This window comes from Psammomys obesus, unplaced genomic scaffold (assembly GCF_907164565.1).
Source record: "Psammomys obesus unplaced genomic scaffold, mPsaObe1.curated_primary_1811, whole genome shotgun sequence".
Lineage (NCBI taxonomy): Eukaryota > Metazoa > Chordata > Mammalia > Rodentia > Muridae > Psammomys > Psammomys obesus.
In genome coordinates, this window is record NW_026596073.1 from 861,332 (window position 1) to 880,980 (window position 19,649).

Consider the following 19,649-nt stretch of genomic DNA (forward strand, 5'->3'; position numbering starts at 1 on the left):
GTATACCCTTTCTACCTCCTTTCCCATAGGATTCCCTGAGTCATTAGGGGAGGGACTTGATGGATACATCCCATTTAGGGAGAAAACCTTGAAATTCTCACACTGAATATAGTCAGGCTGTAGTCTCTATTAATTGCCATCTGCTGTAGAAAGAAGATTCTCTTATTATGGCTGATCAATGAACTGGTCTATGACTATAGCAGAATGTCATTAAAGTCATTTTATTGCTATTTCTTTCTGTAGAACAGTAGTTTTTGGTTTTACCCTAGGCCCATGTGCTATCCAGTCTCTGATATTTTATCAGCCAAGCAGCATCAGGTATGAGTTCCAAATCATGAAGTGGGCTTAAATCAAATCAGATATTGGTTGGTTATCCCCACAAGCTTTGTTCTGCCATTTCCCTAGCATTTCGTGCTTGCGGGTGCTGGTTTCCCCTGGAGAGATGGCTCAGCAGTTAAGAACACTGGCTACTCTTCCATTGTAGATCGAAGGGTTTTTTTGTTTGTTTGTTTGTTTGTTTGTTTGTTTTTTAAAGCTGGGTTGGTGGTACATTTTTTTTCTTTGGTAATGTGCAGAGTACCTTCCTATATCAAAGATGCTAGCATCCGTGGATACAGGTTCTAGGTAGGCACCAGTTCAACTTCTCCATATTTAATGAATTGTGTAGGCATTGTCTTCAGCAATAGGGACTTGCTGTAAACTTGTGGAAAGCAATTTATCTACAGTCTTGGCAACAGCCTGGGTTGTTCATGGGTTCTCATAGGAAGATATTGGCCACCAACTCAATGAAATGTAGCCCAAACCAAATACTGAAAACTTCATTTGGTGACAAAATGTATATTGGGGTTCTGTCTCCACATTATTTGGCAATTTCATTTATATAGCCTTCAAATATAATATGAAGCTTTTACTGTATTAGGTTTCCATACCATCCCTCATGTGGCTCTTATTTTATCTGTCTCTCGCTATATTTCCTCCCTCATTTTCATCTACACTTGTCTTCCTCACTTGATCCAGTACCTCCTTCCCATCTATTCATAACTACCTATTCTATCCCCTCCCTATTCCCTTAATATATACCCATCCTCTGTGGTGCATGGATATTAGTGGTTACCTTGGCCTTAAAGCTAATGTTAAAATTAAGTGAATACATACCATATTTGACTTCCTGGGTCTGGGATAACTGACTCAGGATAATATTTTTCTAGTTCCACCACTTTTCCTGAGAATTTAGTAATTTCATTATTTTAACTGCTTAGTAATGTTGCATTATGCAAATATATCACATTTTCTTTATCCATTCATCTGTTAAAGGGAAACTGAACTGTTTTCAGTGTCTGATTATCATGAATAGAGCAGCAATGAATATGTTTGAGTAATTGTAACTGTGATAGGATGAAGTGCCTTTGGGTCTATCCCTAGAAAATAATTGCTGAATGTTGGGGTAGATCAATTTCCAGCTTTCTGAGGAAACGAGGCCCTGATTTCCGTAGTGGTTGTACAAGTTTGTACACCCACTAGCAGTGATTAAGTGTTCTTAGTCCACAGCATTGTCAGTATGAGCAGTTCCTTTATTAAAATCAATCCTAGCCACACTGAAGAGTATAAGATAAAATCTCAATGAAATTTTGATTTGCATTCCCCTGATGGCTAATGATGTTGAACATTTATTTTAAGTATTTCTTAGTCATTGAGTTTCTGTTTACATATATACTTCATTTTTAATCGGGTTGTTTGTTTTCTTGATATCTACGGTTTTTTTTTTATTTATTTGTATGTTTTGTATATTAACCCTCTCTGAAATTTGTACTTGGTAAAAAAAAAAATATTTTCCAATTTTGTAGCCTGCTTCTTTGAATGACTGTATCCTTTGCTGTGGAGAAGCTTCTCACTTACATGGGCCCAACTTATTAATTGTTGATCTTAGTGCCTGAGCTAATGGTGTTCTGTTCAGAATGCATTTCTTGTGCCAGTGAGTTGAAGGCTATCTCTTACTTTCTGCTTTATCAGATTTAGTGAATCTGGTTTTGTCTTTAGGTCTTTGATCCATTTGGAGTTGAGTTTTGTGAAGGGTAATAAGTATATATCTATTTAGATTATTGTACAGGTGTCCATCCAGTTTAACCAACACCCTTTGTTTTTACATATTGTCTTTTTATTTCCCGTCTGCATTTTTGCCCTCTTTATCAAAAATCAGGTGTACATACGTGTGTGGATTCTTGTCTGGGCTTTCAATTTTATTCCATTGATTGACAGATCTGTTTTTTTTTCCTAATGACCCAACACAAAAACATGACAGATTCTTAAAAATGATTGAACAAACATCTTCCTGTTTGTATCAATTGAAAACTATTATGAAAACTGGAATTATTTATGAAAAACAAGAAGCATTCACTTGAGTTTAACCATGTTCATCTATTCTTCTTACCATTATTAAAAAAAAGAAGACATGAAATGATTAGTTATTAGGTAGATGAATATGTAGGATGATAAATAGATACATTTGACAATAATATATGTGTAATTTAGTTTTTCCTTCTGTTTGATAAGAAGCAGTGAAATTAATTCAAGTACATATTTTATAGAAAACACTGAGTGAGAACATTTGAAACTTTGACAATCATTGCTTTTTATAATTCCATCCTTTTATTATTAAGAATATTATCTTCACAAGAACAAAAATGTATGCCTACTTTGTTAATAACTTTTCACAGCATCACACATTCTTCATGGCCTATGGTTTACTCTTGGTAAAAATGAAGGTTTACCTAAATATTCATTTTTCAATGACGAAATCAAATATAAACTAAAGGTTTCGAGGGGGTAAATTGGAGAGAGAGTTCAGTGGTTTAAGAACATTTGTTGCTTCTGCAGAGATAAAGATTCATCTGGAAACCATGGGTTTCCTTAAACCATATGTTACTTGAGTTTAAGGGGATCAGACTTCCTCATTTGACTTTCATTGGTACCATGCATGTAAACCTGGCAAATACATACATGTAGATTATTTTACATTCAATAATATTATCATTGAATAATAAAATAAATATTATAATGTTACTGAAGAGTTGTCTACTCTTTCCAAAAGAACTATAAATTAACAAAATATTCAATAGTGGAGTGTTTTTAAATTTATTTTAGTGTGTGAAATACAGTACAGTTCTGTGTCCACAAAGAAAACTCCAAAATCATTTATATGACTAAATTATTGATATGTGTCCACAGAATGTGAGAGAAAGACGATGATGACGATGACAATAAAGAGAATAGCTGCTGAACTATCATGGAGTCAATGCATAAAGAAATCAAAGTCTTATCAACACATCAATTATGTTCTAATATGTCCAAATGCTGTGTCCATATTTCTTTTGAATTATGTCTCATAAATAGGGTTTTAAAAATATAAAATGTTCCATTGCTATAGTGAGGTTTCCTGATAGCCTGAAATCATGGCCTTCATCTACAGAAAAGATTGTTGATCCCATAAAAATCAGTTATTCAAGGAAGTAAGAGGTGGTTACAAGACCATGTATTAGAGAATCCATATTCCTAGACTTCAGATTGACATGTTTGCCATTTAGTACGGGAAATAATTTTTCATATTTGGATTTTCACAATATATTTTTCATATATATAATTAATATATCCAGGTCATCATACTAACTTCTTAAGTGAATTTTCTTAGAAAAGGATAATTATTGCACAGTCATATCACAGGTAAGCATTTATCAAATTTGGTAATACAGTTACATTGAAAATCCATACAAATCATTGTTTAAAGGAATGAAAGACTTTTTTTCAAACTTATTTAGACTTCCGAAAACTCTTTCATAAATTATGTAGAAAATGGTTTGAAAATTTAAATAGAGTAGAGATACTGCCTCTGTTTTTTTTTTTTTTTGTTAGAGATCAAGCTAAAAAATGTGACAAAAAGTCGAGAGGCAAGCAAAATTTTTTATATGAAGTTTGTGCAATGCCTCTTCTAGACTGGTGTTGGCTCCAGGGATCTATTTGCCATGTTTTATTTGTCAAACAGGGATGCACTAGGGTTTCAGTTGTGTTAAAACATGTTGCTGAAAGGAAACCGTGGGATGCTACTTTGTGGACTCTTGCAAAGATGAAATAAGAAAAAAAATAGAATAGTATTTGGCAATTGGACATTAAAGCTGAAACTCAATGCTAGATATAGAAAAGTGTTAAGAAACTGTTCTGGCAGAAACAGTGTGTTCAAAGGCGCAGATATGAAATAAAGTGTGAGCTATGGAAGGAATTGAATGCTATTCAGTCAAGCTTGATGGGGAAGGGCAGGAAGGAGCAAGTAGTTAACATGAATCTGAGCGCTAAGAAGTCCTAAATTATAATGACTTCAAGGGGACATCAAGGTGTTATAAGCATAACGCTGATGTGTGAAATTTTCCTCGTTTCGTAATTTTTAAAATGATAAAATCCAGAGAAAACAAAACAAAACAAATCAACAAAGCTGTAGTGTTAGAAACTCCACTGTGATGGCCAAAGTAACCATTGGTGATACGGACCGTGGCTCTGTTGGTGTAGGTAGTTTGTGGATCATTATTCTATCCTTTCACTCATTGGCTCACTAGAACTGATAGAGTGGTCACTGTGTAAAAGGTATATCTTTCTGAGAAAATAATGGTGACTAAAGTTTAATCTGTATGTTCATAAAATGCAAACGTTTACCCAAGGGACTGAAGACCAAGAGTTATGTCAATTCTGAGTATGGCTTGGTTAGTTTCCTTTTATGTATGACTCATTCAATACCTGACAGGTTGACATTCATACCGTGTTCATTGTCATAACAATATGCGTCCTCTGTTTGAAGAATGATTCCTTATTTCATTTAATCTAATTTAGCATCTGGTAAAACTAGGTCTTCAGTAAGTTACATCATCACCTCTTACTACTGCAAACTGCTGTAGCTCATCCAAACTTTATAAATCTTGACAAATATATATAATGCTTATCTCTAATATCAAAGTGGGCTAATGGAAAGGGTGCCACCTCAGCCAGACCTCAGGTTGAAGAGAAAACACCTCCTAACGATGATCTGTGATTTCATTTTTTGTGACAGCACCAAATCACTTTTGTTATCATCATCATGATTACAGGGATAAGTCGAATTTGCTTTAAATCTATATACAGACAGTGTGCTGACTCTTATGTTGCAATTGCAGTGTACCTTATTACAGTGTTTGTTGAGGATGGTGTGGTGATATTTTTCAATGGTAATTTTAGACCTATTTCATCTCTAGGCAAATTGCAGCATCGAGTGTGATTACCAGGATTTGTCTTCATCTTGTAATAATGATTTACTCCAAACTAAAATCCTAGCTAATTACTAAAATAAGATTGTTCACTGTGAAGCAAGCATTTTAGTGTTTTTCTAAGATGGACAACCAAACATTGTAGGTTCTAAAAATGTTAATGAATTTCTGTATAATTTATATAACGTAAAAGTTCTGAATGGTACATTTTCCACAAGTACAACATGAAGCATTAAAAACATTGCAATAAATTGTAAAACCATACATGATGTCTACAGTTGAAATAAATGGAATTTGACTATTAATGTTAGCATGCTCCATCGCAGTAGCACACTGAAAATAATAAGAACTGAATGAAGCATCTTCCTCTGTGACCAATTCTGATGAGACCTGATAGGCTAGGGTCAGATAGAAGGGGAGGAGGTCCTCCCCTAGCAGTGGACTAGGGGAGGGGCATAAGGGGAGAAGAGGAAAGGAGGATGGGGTTGGGGGAAGATGAGAGAGGGTGCCACAGCCGGGATACAAAGTGAATAAATTGTAAAATAAATAAATAAGCAAATAAATAAATAAAAAATAATAAATAAATTAGAAATAACAAGGTTATAAGTTAGCAGAAAATGAGAACATGAACTTTACCCACAGGAATGAAATTTTACTGCACCATCTGAAACACATGTCCAAAAGCATAACAAGAATAAAACTCTTCTCTCTTGAAGTGTACTTGCTTGAGAGAATCTGCCTTGTTCATATTTTAGAAGCATTTAGCTGTAAGTTTAATTTGCGAGACTTGATATTTTTGGTTGTTTGTTTTCCAGAACACATCTAGACACCTCGGCTGAGTTGAGGTATTCAGTCGGGTCCCTTGTGGACAGCCAGTCTGATTACAGAACCACTAAAGTGATACGACGACCAAGGAGAGGCCGTATGGGTGTGAGAAGAGATGAGCCAAAGGTAATTGTTTTCTTTGAGCATTAGTTATTTTAGCTAAATATATGCTATTTTTCTAGAGAGAATTTCTACTAGAAGAGAATCTCAAACACAGGCATTAAATATGTTAGTTTTGAAGATAGAAAATGACATATTTTAAAATTAGCTAAGGCATCTAACATGTACCAGAGCTTTCCTGTGTATTTATTTATTTATCTGCCATTATTAGATGTGTGAAATTTTTATACAAATTTTAAGATTTAAGCACCAAAAGATTAATCGTTCCACATTACAGAGCCAGCACAATGACCAATTCAAAATTGGGGCTAGATGTAGATAATGACAGATTCCATGTCTTAAAAATTATATTGCCAAGAAAATAGATATTAGGTATGCTTGGATATGAAATATTGCTGGCATCTATATTTTTATCTAAAATTAATAAAATGTTTTACTAATATTTACTATTTTAAAAACACCTTTTAATGGTGCCACAGGACTGTGAAGTCCTGTTCACGATAAACTGCTACTCTGCCTTTTAATCTGTAATCTGTTTTCATCTAGTTTTTAAATGGTGTGCATGCATACTGTGTTCCCATCACACCCACCACTGCCTCTCTCTCATCCAACCCCTCCTGTGTTCCCTTCTGTCTCAAATTCATGATCTCTTCATTAATTATTATGACTACATATGTGTATGTGTGTATACAAAGCAGCCTGTTGATTCCATTATTGCATTATTATAAGAGACCCGGGATCGCTAGTCTTCAGATAGGTCACCCTCTTTATAGGACATATATGGAACATACAGGCCACTGAAGATTAAATCAGTGTGAAATAATTTATAATTCTGTAGACAATTTCAGATATGTGTACTGTACATGTATCATTTTTCTTACTCCTTTCTTCTCCTCAACTCCTCCTTGACCACTCTCACGCCTTCAGAAGCTCATGGCACCCTAACTGACATATCTATATACACGCACATTTATAGCTATAACTTGCTGAGGTATATGTATATTTAGGGCTGATCTCCTGGGATTGGGTAAATCATCAAAAGACTTGTCCGAAGAGAAGACTGGTTCTCTCTCAGTAGCCATTATTTCATGAGCTCATGAGGGTCTTGTGGATCTCCCCTATCCAAGATGGCATGTCACCTGGGACTGTCACTGTGCAGGTCTTCTTTAGGCAAACTTATTTTAGAGATTCAGTGGACGTAACAAACTTTTAAGTCATATTTTTGTATAATCAATGCAGCTGTATAAAAGGTAAAAAACCTCCTCTTTACCCTAAGTATATTTTGTTCATTTTTGTCTGTGAGCCTAGCCTTTAATTGCTGAGCCATCTCTCTATCCCCATACAATAATTTTTTTATTCAAAATTCTGTTTTTTTCTTAATAGTCACTTCATATTTTTGGTTGATAATTATCAGTAAATAGATCACTTGTAAATTAAAACATCACAGTAGCATCAAATATTTATGAAAAACATGGAAATATAAATGGACATAAAAGATAAGAGTCTCAGTTCTTTTCTTCTTACTTGTAAAGAAATAAATTTGTTTTCTTTGGTATTAAAATAACTGGTAACACAAATGTTACTTCGGGTCTGTAGCCATTAATTCAATATACCTCAAAATGCGATTTTATCTTCATATAATGCAATTTGAATGACCAAAATAGTGAAATTAATTATACTAAGAGAATAAAATTCTAAGGCCTGTCTATTTGGGGTCATGGTTGGCAAAATAATTGATCTGTTGATTACTCAAAACTCTCAAATAAAAAAATACCTTGTTAAGATAAAAACATCAACCATTAAAATTACCATGTTTGTGTTAAAAGTTTAGTGGTCAGGGTAAAAATGAACATGACAACAGACATAAAATTATGTTGATTTTCAATAATGGAAGTAATATTATGTTCAGACCTTTTAAGTGAATTTTGAGAAGACAATTATAATTCAGTATACTACCTGGTAATATTCATGTGCTCATCTTTTCATAAGAAAAGTGTAGGTGTGTCTAATTAGTATAAGAAATGAAAATGCTTGAGTTATATTTAGAAATCTGGGGGGAAAAAAGGTGTTGCAAGTTTAAAAGCTTAAAAATGATTGCCACCTTGAAAGCTGGTTGAATATAAATTATATGTAAATTTATGAAATCTGTTCCTGCTGAAACATTAATGTAAGTAAACAATTAATACTTGCCATCTCATAAGGTGTCAGGAACTATTTTATTGAACCATTAAATTAAAATATTGCTATGCAGTCTGCATTTGACTGGCAGTTATGAAGGAATGCATACATATTCTGATGTTGTAGTTGTCAGTTTTCAGATTAGTTATTTTTTTAATATGATTATCTCAGTTGTTGACTTATCATTCAGGTTAAATCTCTTGGAGATCATGAATGGAACAGAACTCAGCAAATTGGAGTACTAGGCAGCCATCCATTCGAAAGTGACACTGAAATGTCCGATATTGATGATGATGACAGAGAGACAATTTTTAGCTCAATGGATCTGCTCTCTCCAAGCGGTCATTCTGATGCCCAAACTCTAGCTATGATGCTTCAAGAACAACTGGATGCAATCAACAAAGAAATAAGGTATTAATACTGATGTTTTCAAGAGCTTAGAAAACTCGTTCAAGTCCTCTGAAGGACTCTACCCAGCAGGGGATGGAAACAGATGCTGAGACCCACAGCCAAACTTTGAGAAGAGCACAGGAAGTTTTACAGAAAGTGGGGGTGACAGAAGAAACCAGAGGGACAGGAGTTCCACAAGAAGGCCAACAAAGCCAACAAATTTGGGCCCAGAGGGTCATCAGAGAAATATGCACCAACCAACGAGCATGCAGGGAAAGGACCTAGGGGCTCAGATGTAACCAATAGGCAGCTCAGTCTGCATGTGGTTGTCCTAGTAAAGGGAGCAGGGACTGTCTCTGTCATGGACTCTGTTACTTGGTCTTTGATCACTTCATTCCACAAAAGGTGGGATGGCCTTGCCAGGACACAGAGGAGGAGAATGCAGACAGTCGTGATGAGACATGATACTCTAGGGTCAGTTGGTAGGGGAGGAGGGCTCCCCCTTTCTTAGGTTTAGGGGAAAGAGATGAGGGTGAAGAGGGAAGGAGGGTGGGACCAGGATGACATGAGTGAGGGGCTGCAAGTGATATTAAGAGAATCAATTTTAAAAAATAATTCAAAAAAATTTTAATCCTTAAAACATGTTTCTCAAACTATCAGTCTTGGCATCCCCTGATGCTTTATTAGATATACAGAATATCAGCCTCCCTCATGCCTACTCTCTCCATGTGTCTCTGTCTCCTCTCTCTCTCTCTCTCTCTCTCTCTCTCTCTCTCTCTCTCTCTTTGTGTGTGTGTGTGTGTGTGTGTGTGTGTGTGTGTGTGTGTTGTATAGAGGTGATTACTTGGGATTGGATAACATGTTAAAAAACCAGTCCATGGAGAAATCTGAGTCACCTTCTCTCTGCAACTATTAGTTGTCTGTATCTCTTCATCTAGGATTGTAATATTGGGATATTTCTCCTGACCTCCTTGATACATCAATTGGTATTGTCATCTTTCAGGTCTTATTTAAGGAACCATATGCTTGAGGTTTCATTGGTGCAACATCACTGTGCTTTATGGAGGAAACTATCTAACATAAGACAATCTGTTACTCTGGCTCTCTTATTCTTCTCACCCTTTCTTCCTTGATGCTCCCTGAACCTTACTTTTGAGAAGGGGTTGTTTTGTACCTGTATCAGTTGGGACGGTACAACCAATATTTAGTATTCCTTGCATTTGGAGTAGTTGTGGCTCTCTAACAGCCTCTATCTTCTCCAAAACTAAGAATCACTGGTGAGGGGTAAGAGCTATCCTTATCTGTGAGTCTAAGGATAAGTATTTAGAATGTAGGCAGACACTCTTCTGCTTTAGGAAGTAGAATGTAGGTTCTCCTCTAAGGTTAAGGTTCTCACCAGGTCAAGGTTTGGGGGATAGGTTTATAGTACCAGACATAAATACCTTCCTATTGAGAGAGTCTGAAGTTCAGACAGAAGACTGTTACACCTTATGACATATTTTGTCTTTCTGGTAATTGTTGTCCAGAGGTTTTCCAGCTGGGTAGAACTATTGATTTCTTTCTCCCCTGGAAGCTCATTCTGAGAGTTAGAAGGGAAGAGGCTTCATGGTCAGTTCCAGCTCAGTTCACTAAAAGCAGGTTGTCCAAACTGTTTGTTTGTTTGTTTGCTTGTTTTTAGCTGTTGGGTATAAGCTTCAAGTTTTGAAAGGCAATCAAGGGCATCAGCAAAAGCCAACATGTTAGTCAAAAGGAAGTTACCCTCTTTCACATTTTTTTTTTAGAGATAATATATAGCTTTTGGAGGGATCATTGTCACCTACCTTATTTTAAATTATAAACACACAAACACCAACATACAATTTTAAGCAAACATAAAAAAATCATTTCTTATGTTTTTTAAAACATCCTACGTCTTATTTTTTGAACCCCTTCTTCTCTGTGTATTGCTCTGCCTCCCATCTACCCAAGTAATTTTCTCCCACAACTTTCCCTTTCTCCCTCATGGACCCTTCTTATTTTTCTTATATCAGGGGTTGTCAAGCTAACACACACACCTCACATCTGAAGCTTTGAAACTAAGATACACAAATAAGAAGGCACATGCAGCGCTTATATTTCAGGGTATGGGTTATCTCATTCGGTATAATGTGTTTTAGTTCCAAGCATTTACCTAGGTAGTATTTTATTGTGTGAATGTACCACAATTTCTATATCGATTCCTCAGTTCACAGTCATCTAGGTTGTTTCCAGATTCTGGCCATTTACAAATAGAGCTGCTACAAACATGGTTGAGCAAATGTCCTTGTTGTATAGTTGAGCATATTTCAAATACATGCCTAGGAGTGGTATAGCTGGATCTTGAGGTAGCACTATTCCTAATTGTCTGAGAAAGTGCCAGATTGATTTCCAAAGTGGTTGCACAAGGATACATTTCCACCAGCAATGGAGGAGCGTTCCCCTTTCTCCACAACCTCTCCAGCATGTGTTGTCACTTGAGTTTCTGATCTTATCCACTCTGATGGATGTAAAGTGGAATTTCAGGTTTGTTTTGATTTGCATTTTTCTGAAGACTAAGAATGTTGATTAAGCATTTTTTTAAGTGTTTCTCTGGCATTCCATATTCCTCTGTTGAGAATTCACTGTTTAGCTTTGACTTCATTTTTTTTTAATTGAATTTCTTGGCTTCTTGGTGTTTAACCTGAAATTTTCATGATTTCATTTTTGTTTCTACCTGAGAAAATATCTGTGATGTAAGTTAAAGTATAGTTAATAGTTTGTTTATATCATTCACATTTCTAATGTATATTTAGATTCCTCCATTCTGACTGGCTTTCAAAAACTTCTATCACCTTTTTGGGCTATTTTTTTTCCATAACTAATAATGATATTATTAATGTTACCTATCACAAAAAGCTGTGTGGTAAATAAAAATAAATAAGCGATAAAATACACAGAAAATCCTAATACTAGAGAAACTATCCATTAGTATCAAATCATGAACAATTTTAATAGCACATTTATATTCTTGGTAAATCAGAAAGGCCAATAATTTTTTTCTAATATTTAGGAAGTATGTAGACTTTTACATGCATGTACATTCCTTAAAAGTGGAATGCTTAACATATATGAAAGATAATTAAGATAATTTAATGGAATAGCTTGAATACTCTATTTTTTTGCATTCTGGGTTTTTGACTACGTGTGTTGGTGGGTGTGTATAGCAGAAGAGAGAGAGAGAGAAAGAGAGGGGAAAAAGAGAGAGAGAGAGTGAGAGTGTCTGGGCTCTTCTTAAACTTATTATGTCACCCAAGTTGGCTTTGACCGTATTATTATAACTACCGCCCCTTTTCTTCCAACAAGTGGGATTATAGGCATACACTACCCTGCCTGGCTTCATTATTTTTAAAATTCAGAGCCAATGAAACACATAGAAGATGTTTTAATTATGAATTATTTCATAGTATGAATGATAATGTTTTAAATTACACATTATATACAGAAGAGGTGTTCAAGTGGAAAATTCCATTATGCAACTAAAGATGTAGAACTTGAAGTTTTAAATATACACCATAATAATTTGAAAGAAAAAAACACAGATTTTTCTCAACCATAACTGGTAATTCTATGAAGTTTAAAGCTGTCCAATCTCTACAGAAAATAAAAATGCTTGGATTGAGATAAAATTTTCACAGTACTTAACTGAGTCATTTTTTAAGAGAAATTAAATTGCCATTGAGAGATCTCATGATGAAAAGAATTAATTCTCTCTTCTAGGCTAATTCAAGAAGAAAAGGAATCTACAGAACTGCGTGCTGAAGAAATTGAAAATAGAGTGGCTAGTGTAAGCTTGGAAGGTCTGAATTTGGCAAGGGTTCATCCAGGTACCTCCATCACTGCCTCTGTTACAGCTTCATCACTGGCCAGCTCATCTCCCCCAAGTGGACACTCAACGCCAAAGCTCACACCAAGAAGCCCTGCCAGGGAAATGGACCGCATGGGAGTCATGACCCTGGTATGATTTTGTATCAAGAGAAACTTGACTTGTTAGGATTATTTGTCCTTTAGCTAACACTACAGGATATTTCCTCTCATCTGGTTTTCTGTGCACTTTATTGCTTATTAACACATGTAGTTAATGTATGAATTGGTTTGGCACAACAGCCATTTGTTATAGTTATCATCATTAATCAATCACCTTATTGGTTGAATGAACAGTAGCTCTTAACGGTGACAAAAATTTCTCAAACTCACTAGGAAAGCAGGGATGTAAATACACATTAGAAATATGAGGGACTGAAGCCATTAAGCATCTTTTAGAAGGTAGAAAATACACCAGTGCCTTTAAAAACATAGCTAGTAACAAAAATAGTATATATACTACAGCAAGATAAAAATGTATAATTTTGTAATATATACTTTCTAGAAATGCTTCCAATACCATCAGTTCTTCCTTGATTATTTTTATATTTAATATAAGCATTTTCATAGTTCCTTTTTGATTTTTTCTTTTGTTGTTACATTTAGCTATTTAAAGATATTGGATATTAAAGAACGGAAAGCAAGTTAAAGGGCCGCATTTTAAAAGTAATATGGGATGATTTTTTTCTAGTTCGATCCATTTGCTTGCATATTTCATGATTTCCTTGATTTTCATTGCTGAGTACTATTCCATTGTGTAAATGCACCACGATTTATGTATCCATTCCTCAGTTGAGGGACATCTAGGTTGTTTCCAGATTCTGGCTCTTATGAATAAAGTTGCTATGATCATGAAATTTTCAGAAAAATGAATGAAACTAGAAAAGATCATCTTGAGTGAGGTATTCCAGAAGCCAAAAGACACACATGGTATAAACCCACTTATACGTGGATATTATACATATAACATAGGATAAATGCACTAAAATCTGTACACCTAAGGATGCTAAGCAAGAAGGACCCTGGGTAGGATGCTCAGTTCTCACTCAGAAAGGCAAATGGGATGGAGATCGGAAGAGGGAGAAAACAGGGAACAGGACAGGAGCCCACCACAGGAGCCTCTGAAAGACTCTACCCAGCAGGGTATCGAAGCAAATGGTGAGACCCAGGCCAAACTTTGGGCAAAGTGCAGGAAATCTTATGAAAGAAGGGGGAGATGAAAGACCCAAAGGGGTCAGGAGCTCCACAAAAAGAGCAACAGAACCAAAATATCTGGAAACAGGGGTGTTTTCTGAGACTGATACTCCAACCAAGGACCATGCATGGAGATAACCTAGAACCTTTGCACAGATGTAGTCCATGGCATCTCAGTCTCCAAGTGGGTACCCTAGTTTAAGGGGAACATGGCTGTCTGTGACATAAACTCAGTGGCTGTTTTTTTGATCACCTCCCCCTAGGGGGTGGAGGGTACCCTTACCAGGTCACAGAGGAAGATAATGCTACCAATCCTGATGAGACCTGATAGGCTAGGTTCAGATGGATGGGAAGGAGGAACTTCCCTATCAGTGGATTTGGGTAGGGCCATGGGAGAGGAAGAGGGAGAGAGAATGGGATTGGGAAGGGATGAGGGAGGAGGTTACAGCTGGGATACAAAGTGAATAGATTTTAATTAAAAAGTAATATAGGAAAGCTCTGATATTAATGACTATTGCATGCCTCAACGTGTGGTCATTGAATGTCCCATACACCATACAGGAAGAGAACGCTTTCTCAGCTAATGGAAGATATAACTAAAGCTTTGAAAGCATGGATAAATTGCCTGTGCTAAAAAATGACTATTAAAGGGAAATTGGGTTTTTCTCAAATTTGCTTAACTCTAAAATGATGTAATTTTTGTTCTTGACATTTGTTGAATAAATTGAAATCATTGTAAAAATGAAGTAAAATATTTTTTCTGTAATGAAGATTAAAATTATATAATTCCAATTGAAATAAAACAGTTTATTGGCAGAAACTAATTGAGCTACAAACAGATTTACCCTGTAAAATCTAACCAACTATAGTTAAGTGAAGAAAACTTAATGATGTTGTAGATTCACCTGGATTTTATGTAGTATTTATAGTCAGAAGACCTTGGGTTGACTATGAAAGTACATACTGCCCTCATCTATCTGTGTATATTGCCCCTCCTATCTGAATTGAGAAGTTCAATACAATGTCTAAATGTTAATAGTAATTTTTTAAAATAATGTGCAGTATAGTTCATAATGGAAAAATACTTCTTTTTAAAGTTAATTTATATAAAAATATATGTATGCCTTTATGAGTCTATCTAATTTACATATGTATAGAAATACATGTTTTTCAACATTGGAAAAGCAGTTATCCAAGTTTATTTTATTCTCAAAGGGTTTTAGTTCACCATCATGAAAATTTTATTTTATATAGAAAGTTTATGTATTATTTTGTTTTATTTTGACATTGGGAACTGAAACAAAACTATTTATATGTGTTTGGAACATTATTCCTATTCAAATTCTATAGCATGAAAAGGTGCAAGCGATAAAATCTACATAAGATAAAAAGAACTTTAAAAATGCCTTTTTCAGGCATTTCATCTTTCTCTGTGATCATTAGGAGAGTATATATCTAAAATATATATAAATAGTAGACAAGTATGTGAAATCAGAATAATAATTAACTAATCAAAATTCACCTCAACAAAATATAGCTCAAAGTTATGGTCAATACCCTGAGTTTTAGTCATCAGGTGTAATAATATACATTATGCTCTGCTTATATGGAAATCTAGTGAACAATTTGTTAGATACTGAAAAAAACTGTAACATCATCAAATGCTAATCATTAATTAGTTCCCTTTTTTGTTGTTTTTATTACTGCCTGTTGCAGCCAAGTGACCTAAGGAAACATCGGAGAAAGGTACTGTAAATAACTTTTATGTGTTTATTAGTTGGGTATCATTTTGTTATATAAAGCATTTAAAATACTGTTATTTAAACTCTTTTATTAGAATGGAATAATTATAGATGTAACTATGTGTTGTAATTTCAAAATATAGTTGCAAGAAAAATACTTTAAAATTGTATTAATTCTCTTTTCTAATTGAAGGTTGAATTATGAAAATTAACTTATATAAGCCACCCGTGGCAGAGTGAGACATCTTAAGATAAACTGTTAGAGCAACACTGGTTGTTTTCACTTTTTTATAACTTTTGTCACTCCTGATTGCTTTTAATGTTGCATTTGTTGTTACTCAGTGATGATGAACCAGTATATCTTGGTACACCTATCAAAGAAAATTCAATAGTTCGTTACCAGTTGCAAAAGAAGAGGAACTCTGTGCCCTGAAAAAGCACCAGGGTAGCCAGGAGGTAGTAGTGAGAAGAAACAGAGCTAGGAATCATTTTGAGTTCTCTTTCGGGAAATGACAACAAGCCAGGTAAAGTAAGTTGTAGGATTGATAGAATGAGTTCAGGTGGGCAGGGGTGTCTAACACCTGGCCCTGGGCAGTGTGGCAGGCTGTCATTACATCAGGAGTATAGACATCTGCTACAGAGGATGAATCCCAGCACCGGCTCTGAGCTGATCAGTTTTCGTACAAGGTTACTTACAAAGTAATTTACTATCTCTACATATTAGTTAGCTATGGAAGAAAAAAAATCTCCAGATGGCAGAGGGCAACTAGATAACTCAAGACTCAGGCAGGATAGGTATTTACTACATATGCTACCCAATATGAAGGCACCAGACCCCACATGGAGGAAAGAATGAAAAAAAAATTTCATGCAAGTAGTCCTCTGACCCTGACACCCAAGACCACAAACACACACACACACACACACACACACACACACACACACACGTTCGCAGAGAGCAGGAGGCAGGCAGACAAACAGACAGAGGAACACCAACATTTTCTTGGTTATGAGACAAAACCAAAACATTAAATATGACATGAATACAATATAAGAGACAGTGATCTTGATTGTGTATTAAAATTCCATCTTATTAGATAAATGAGAAGAGCAAATTTTCAGGCACTAGATATCAGCTGGGAAAGATTTCAGAGTTTCAGCCCAGCAGGCTGTCTGACTTTCACCAGGTGAGGTGGTCAGGGAATTGAAGATGGTCCAGACATTGGGAATATCTGCTGCTCTGACTGAAGACTGGAATTTGACTTCCAGCACCCACATGGTGGCTCATCAACATCCATAACTCTATTTCTAGAGCATGCAACGGCCTCTTTAGGCCTCTGCAGGAATCTACATATGCATACATGCAGAAAAAAACTCATGCAAATGAAACAAAAATAGATAAATCTTCATTTTTTAGAAGATTTGGTAGTCAGTATATGCTAAAACACATCTGAATCCAGAAAACATTGTTTCCTGAAGGAAATCTATATTACAACTACATGAATTAAATTGGAGGGAATTTAGTATATGCAGGGGTCTCTCTGAACTGTAAGACTAATCTAAGCCAAGGAGACAAAATGCTAGAAAAAAATAGCATTAAGTTCTTGGAAGGCAAGAGTTCTTCATTGTTTATAAAAACTTTTGTGAACAGTGTGTTTAATGTAGAAACAAGTAAGACATTTCTGCCGAGTACAGCTTTTAGTGTGTGCTTCAGCCACAGAAGAAACTCCCAGGTACATTTCCAGAGTCATAGAGCAGTAGCAGTTTTTCTACAACTTTGATCTCTTGAAGCATGTTGTACTATGCAGTGATAACACTGATTTGTTTTTTTGCCAACTTATTTTTTAATCACCATTTTCTCTCTCTCTCTTCAAAAAAAATGAAGGATTTTTTTGGAATTATTCAGGTTTCTGAACAACATAGGTCTTTACTAACATGCTTCTTGCCTTTTCTGGTTCTTATTTTATGCTTATCTTCAAAATTTTCCAATGGCTTGTAGTGAAATAAAACAATTTTCAGAATTTATATTCTTACCTTTAATTTTTTTCTCACTGGGAAAAAAAATCTTTCTTATAACCCACTACACACTTTAAACATTCTTCATATATGTTTCATTATGTTGACTAACTTAAACCACTTTATATGATAAACCGTATTTTGCCAACTTGTCCTTACCTTTTCTACTCCCATGCTTAAGGATGTCTTACTAGGCGTAACATCTTTTTCTTCAGTGAATTTCCTGAAATGCGTTAGGGCCTTCTGTAAAGAGCATATCTTCACGGGCTGTCGGCGCTGCTCCGTGGCGTGCTTGCCTACTGTCAGAGGTGCTGGGTTCAATTTGCAGTACTGAAAACAAAAGTGTGTGTATCCAAGTATAGCAAGAATAACTTTTTATCGATGTACGGCTTTGTTTAGGCTTAAACCGTATTTTTCATGTAATTAGCTTGATAGTTTCAAGACATATTAACTTTAATTGTAAATAGTTATGAAAATAAGACCCCTAATAATAAGAACTTGCCTGTGTAAGGCATATATGTGTGTGTTAGAATTACTCTAGTGTTTTTACCTTAAAGATTCTTCCTTTGAGGCAATTTCACTTGAAATTGTAATTAGCTCATTGAATGTTCTGCTTCTGTTTTTAGATTGCCGTGGTGGAAGAAGATGGACGGGAGGATAAAGCAACAATTAAATGTGAAACTTCTCCTCCCCCAACGCCCAGAGCCATTAGAATGACTCACACACTCCCTTCTTCCTACCACAACGACGCCCGGAGGTAAGACTCAAGCGGGGAACACATTGAAGACTTTCTTCCCCCAATTCTTTCTCTTCCTTCACTGTTGTCAAATAAATTGATACATAGTTTATAGACAAACAAGAATCAAGAGATGGCTCAGTCACTAAGAGTACAGATAACCCGAGTCTCCTTTCCAGCACAGAATTCAGGCAGCGACTGGACACATATAACTCTATCACCAAGTGGTCCAACACCCTCTACTGTTTGCAGGCATCTTCACTCATGTGCACATGACACATGTACAGACATACATATAGACACATCACTAAAAATAAAATTATGTGCATAACTTCACTTGAAATATAATTCTCTATCATGCTGTTTCTGTGTTCTCTTTTTCCATACCTCTTGTGACACATGAAAATTTCCAAGCATGTATCAAACTTTACTTTTAAAATGAACAAGCAAATATATTTATCTTTGTGTTTTGTTACCAGCCAATAAGCAAATAAGAATCACTCATATATTGAGAACACGTTTCTTCTTAGATTTGTGACTCGTCCTAGATTATTATAGGATTTCTAGGACAAGACTAAAAATGGGTACTGTAAGGGAAATTAAGTTCTGAAAAATTTATTCTTGGGCCACATGTGTTGCATATCACATGCTACTGTGCTGGATCGAAGTCCTCCGATAAGAAATCCTTAGCATTAAAGCAAACACTGAGCAAAATATTTTTTTCTTAAAATGTTGAGGAAGCATTTTATATGCCATATGATTCTTTAAAATGTTCCATCCAAATGCTGAAAACTTTAAATTGAGTTCCATAATCAACAGCAGGAAAATGTCTCAGCATTTAGTTCATCTTTCACACTGGACATCTCACTGGTTCTCAGTAGCAGAGGCATTTCTGAACACAAGCAGAATGACCTAACGATCATCACATCTTCCAATTAGTAGCTTCATGACAAATGGTTTCGAAAATATGTCAGACATGTTGATCAGAATTGAGAGCTGACCAACCATTTGGAAGTCATTTCAGTTTACCGTGGAACTAAAATACTATTTTATTGATTGTCATAGATGTGTAAGACAGTGATGAGCATTTGTAATGTGGCGCTTTTAGATCCCAATAAGATGGCATTTATAATAAAGTCGCAAATGTGTGATAGTGAAAGAAAGAAAGCTAAAAGGGCCACCCATGAAGACAAAGATTAAATTAGCCACTTCAATTTCATAATTAACGATTGCCATGAGTTAGAAAGA

At 35.4% G+C, this 19,649-nt stretch overlaps 1 protein-coding gene across 7 annotated transcripts in view; it reads left to right on the plus strand.

Annotated features, from left to right (window-relative positions):
• The window catches only part of Ppfia2 (PTPRF interacting protein alpha 2), a 504,690-nt gene that overhangs the window by 426,218 nt on the left and 58,823 nt on the right, over nucleotides 1–19,649 (plus strand). For all 7 annotated transcript variants that reach the window (XM_055625946.1, XM_055625947.1, XM_055625948.1 and 4 more), the window contains 5 exons: nucleotides 6,098–6,233; nucleotides 8,596–8,816; nucleotides 12,570–12,807; nucleotides 15,624–15,653; nucleotides 18,292–18,422. In XM_055625946.1, coding sequence (XP_055481921.1) covers nucleotides 6,098–6,233; nucleotides 8,596–8,816; nucleotides 12,570–12,807; nucleotides 15,624–15,653; nucleotides 18,292–18,422 — 756 coding nt within the window. The remainder of the gene's footprint in view (nucleotides 1–6,097; nucleotides 6,234–8,595; nucleotides 8,817–12,569; nucleotides 12,808–15,623; nucleotides 15,654–18,291; nucleotides 18,423–19,649) is intronic.